General features: G+C 41.7%; 1 protein-coding gene across 1 annotated transcript; it reads left to right on the top strand.

Moving 5' to 3' along the window:
• Positions 1-1,121: 1,121 nt before the first annotated feature.
• On the top strand, positions 1,122-4,389 carry LOC104156582 (ferrochelatase, mitochondrial; the record flags this gene model as incomplete). Its single annotated transcript, XM_009701442.1, has 5 exons — positions 1,122-1,220; positions 1,991-2,098; positions 3,162-3,326; positions 3,757-3,816; positions 4,255-4,389. Coding segments are annotated over 5 exons (567 nt in total), but the record flags the coding sequence as incomplete, so codon positions are not given.
• Positions 4,390-4,804: the final 415 nt, after the last annotated feature.

The raw sequence follows: 4,804 nt of genomic DNA, 5'->3' as shown, positions 1-4,804 counted from the left end.
CTCACCAGTTTGCATTTCCTTAAGACTGGGGAGGCTGTAATTGAAAGGGCTGGCTCAGCCCCTGATTATAAATTTGAAATGGAAATTAAATTTTTTTAACATTTCTGATCTGTTTTTCACTCTGAAATATCTGAGAGAGAAGACAATGCAGACGGAGTTGTTTCATGCTCCTACAGCACTATGTGGCAGCTTCTTTTCTCTCTGTACGCTCCCTCAGCCTAGCTGCATGTATGCAGTTAATTGAAAGGGCTGGCTCAGCCCCTGATTATAAATTTGAAATGGAAATTAAATTTTTTTAACATTTCTGATCTGTTTTTCACTCTGAAATATCTGAGAGAGAAGACAATGCAGACGGAGTTGTTTCATGCTCCTACAGCACTATGTGGCAGCTTCTTTTCTCTCTGTACGCTCCCTCAGCCTAGCTGCATGTATGCAGTGTTACAGCTCTCAGTTCAAACGCTGGCGGTGGGAGCGAAGGGTCAGGGGCGTTTCCCCGCTTTTGTGCGTAGCACTAAGAACATTTCAGGTGCTGATGGGCAGAGGTGTCCATCTCTCCCATGTTGTCTCCCGTCGGCTGAGCTTGAGGTGGAGGCCTCTGAGTACAATTGAATACAGTTATCTCAAACTTGCTTTAACAGTCCCTCAGGGGACACCTTTCACATAGCCAGCTCTTTGTTGATGGCATGCGTATGTACTCTGGTTTAGTCAAAGTGTCATGGGGCTGCTAAGAGGGGATGGTTGTGCTCTGTCCATTTGCCATTTCTCTCTTCCTGCGTGTGACCTCCAAGGCCAGGGAACCCACTCTTCAGAGGCGGTAGAGGAGAGCTGGGTTGAATTGGTTATGTTCTTTCAGTTTGTTACCAGCATCTTAAAACCATTGGGATGATGAAAAGTTTGTGGGGACCTTTTGTGTGTTGGGACTGGGCACTATGTGATACTGTATACTTGACGGTATGTCGTATGTGCTGCGTCTCGCTATTGCCCCGTGCATACTGAAAGGGGAATTTTGAAGTTCTTAAGGCAACCTGGAACATTGAAGCTGGCTGTCTTGGGTCATTTGAGAACATGTAATGCCTCTCAGTGGTTCTGATTCAGGTCTTTGCTTTTTTTTTTCTGAACAGTGCTTCACCGATCACATACAGAAGGAACTGAACCTGTTTCCACCTGACAAAAGGAAAGATGTTGTCATCCTCTTCTCGGCTCACTCGCTACCCATGTCTGTGAGTTACATCAGGTCATTTCTGTCATTGTTAGACCAGAGTCACGCTGGCTGGGCTGAATGGAAGGGTGTGCGGGGTAGCGGTAGGGCCGCAGTTGTGGAAGTGCCAGGCAAATACAGAGAAAGAGAACTGTGAAGGTGAGTTAGTGAGTTGTGGGTGGAAGCCTCACCTGGAGCTGAAGACGAGGCACGGGAGCTGTGGTTACTCTCCTGCGCGCTTGCTCAGCTCTGCGCTGTTGGCCACCATTGAAGGTGGGGCGCTGGGTTAGGTCAAACTGAGTATGGCTGCTTTTGTGGCCTCACGAACTTGCCGGCTCAAACCCAGATAGTAATAGAGGGGAAAATTTGGTATTTTCTCACCTCTAGAAAGCAGTGATAACGCTTTCCATGAAGTACTGAAAGTAAAATCTTTGCAAGGTTGCGATAAATGATCTTGATCTTCTGTCAGCAACCAGCAACTGCAGTGAAATGGCTCTCAGATAGTTTTTCAAAAATGCAGTGCTGTTACTGAAATTTGACCTTATCTACTTTGATGATAGAAGAATTTCTCTTTTATCATGGGAAGGAGGAGGAGTAGATGTTCTGGTAAAGCAGCTTCCTCATGAGTTTTCCTGGGCAAGAATGCAGTTTTTCTTCCCTGTTTTGGGTGAGCCAGGCACTTGATGGGTGCAGCCACATCGGGCGCAGCGTGCTCACCTTCCCCAGCCTTTAGGTGGTCTTTGCCCAAACATGTTCACTGGAAGAAAAAGGTCTGGTGTTTCTGTGTCAAAGGTGGTGAACCGTGGTGATCCATATCCTCAGGAAGTGGGAGCTACTGTCCAGAGAGTCATGGAGAAGCTGAACTACTCCAACCCTTACAGACTTGTGTGGCAGTCCAAGGTATGTGCTCAGGGAAGCAGTAAAGCCACCTGCCGCTGTAAAGCTCTTCCAACAATGGAATTTATGATCTTCCAGTTTAAGAAGATCATAACTTCAGTGCCTTTTTCCCATTTTCAGCAAGTATATCTGCTAGAACAGAATCCCCATCTTTTACTAAAGTTCAGTCTTTCCAGATACTCTATCCACAGTTTCTTGCCTTTTTTGTATATTGCATCTTTTTAAAGTAGATTTTTGATGTGTCCGTTAGAAGACCTATGATCTCATAATATCTAGCTTGGCATTTATCTTTCTCTGTCAGAAGGAAGAATTGTGTGCTCACTGGATTTTTAAGGTGTTGCTTTTTGAGGATCGCTGAGCAATTTTTCTGAAATCATCACTGTGATACAGGCATTCTTAATAAGGATATGGGCCTAATCCAAACAGGTTTCATTCTTCTTGAAGAAGATGTCTTGCATTACTTTGTACTTACTATTACAAATAGCAAGGAACAGAAGTTTTACCAGAATTATGTAGTGCAAGTAACCTTATGTCTCAGGGGCATTACACCTATTATGCCCTTTTTGCCTCGTTCTTAAAGTTGCATGTTATGGTAAATCAGCACCGAATACTCCATGGATAGTAGAGAGGTAAGGACAGATGACTACAGAATGCTTACTTCTTTAAAAGGCAGGTAAACCCTGTGCAGTAGTGGTCAGGGTTTTATTGAACTGAAAACAGTAGACCTTTATTTAAATTTTAATTTATTTGCGATCTCCTCTCTTTTAATGAGAGTCTTTTAATGAGAGTCTCATTTAGGCCAGCCCAGGTTCTGTTTCTTTGGGATTTAAATGGCAGGACAGTATGTCCTTATAAAAAATTTAATGGAGAAAGAAAAACATGGAGAAAATGGAGAAATTTAATGGAGGAAAAAAAAAGGGGAAATGCAGGTAACTGGCTCCATCTTAAACATAATCTTGTCTGTGTTGTCCTGCTTAAGAAAATGTGGTTGTTCTTTGTAAGAATGATTTAATGAGATTTTTTTTTGGTTTTGTGTTTTTCTGTTTCCCTCCCTCTTTTCTTGCAGGTTGGACCAATGCCTTGGCTTGGCCCACAGACAGATGAGACCATTAAAGGACTGTGCCAAAGAGGGACGAAGAACATGTTGTTGGTCCCGATAGCATTTACAAGTGACCACATTGAAACACTTTATGAACTGGATATTGAGTATGCCCAGGTTTTAGCGAATGAGGTAAATGTTTTATAGTCTTTATAACTGTTTGGATAGTGGTGCTCTGAAATTATTCTTCCTGTTTTGAAATTTGCTTTGTGGTTGCTTTTTTGCAGTATGATTTGGGGAAAATTTAATTTTTATGTAAATTGAAAATTAACCTGAACTGGCTTAACTCAAGTGAATTTTTAGCAACACAAAACAGGTGGGAATTTGACTTTGTAGATTTAACTCTTTAAGCCACTACTATCCTGACTAAAAAGAATCATTGATTTTTGGCAGCAAACTGAAATTTTGCATTGTGGTTATTTTTGCTGTATTGAAAAACATGGTATTGCATTTAATTCTGTCATTTTGGGGGAACTTCTGAATGAAGTAGAAAGGAAGATTTTTGAAGGCTAACAAGTGAAGGATCTAGCAGACTTAACTTTTCTCCTTATTTTTGATTCAGTGTGGAGTTGAAAATATCAGAAGAGCAGAGTCTCTTAATGGAAATCCACTGTTCTCCAAGGTATCTTCTTTGTTGCAGTAGTTGTAAAAGTTTGCAGTTGTGTGTTTCCTGCTAGATTATGGGTGTCTTCTTGTAGTTTTAAAGTATTTGGAGATTAAGAGCGAAAATGGAAACCCCTCTACTTAATCTGTGTGCCACAAAGTGGTTTTTTTTTTACCACAGTTGGCGTTCAGAAGTTTGGTTTGACAAAAAAGAAAAACAGCTTTGTATTCATTTGTAGTAATCTTTTAATGAAATATTTCTCTTACGATATTATGCCAATGCAGTGTTAAAGCAGGATTTTCCCTTGAGGTAAAGGGGGGTGGCGCTTGAAAAGCGTAGTCTGGTGGACACACAATTTGGCAATCTCACTAGTCAGTGTGACACGTGTTAAAGCATTTTTTTTATTTTGTGCAGATAGATTTGTGCACTTCTGATTTTTAACTAACTGTCTTTCAGGCTCTGGCAGACCTGGTCTGTTCGCATATCCAGTCGAATGAAATCTGCTCTAGGCAGTTACCCCTCTGCTGCCCGCTCTGTGTAAATCCCGTCTGCAGGGAGACAAAAGCCTTCTTCACTAGTCAAAAGCTGTGATGGGCAGTCTAGGAGAGCACCGCTGGACTACACAGGAAAATTGCCCTGGTGAAGCAGTGCAAAGGAAAGAAACCGCTTGACCAAGCTCTCCTCATACTTACAGGCTGGTAGTCTCACTGATGTTAACTTCATGTAACAGTGAAGAGAACTTGACTTTTTTTGTTTTATTTCTTCTTATGTTTTCTTTGTTTGAGAAGGGTTTGTAGAAGGTAGGGAGGAAAGGGCGTTTATCCTGTGAGATGTGAAAAGATCTCATTTCATCTGATTCTGATTGGACTTAGCATGAGCCCAGAAGTATGCACTGAAAAACTTCAAAAACTTTTCTACAAATTAGTTTCGATTTCCTATGCAGGGATTTATTTGTATGCAGTTTTGTCATGAGTGCATTAATTTCAGCTTTCCAGGTGAGGCATAC

This window comes from Cariama cristata, unplaced genomic scaffold (assembly GCF_000690535.1).
Source record: "Cariama cristata isolate BGI_N322 unplaced genomic scaffold, ASM69053v1 scaffold41895, whole genome shotgun sequence".
NCBI lineage: Eukaryota > Metazoa > Chordata > Aves > Cariamiformes > Cariamidae > Cariama > Cariama cristata.
Note: the sequence above shows the minus strand (reverse complement) of the source record. Positions and strands in the feature narration are given on the sequence as shown.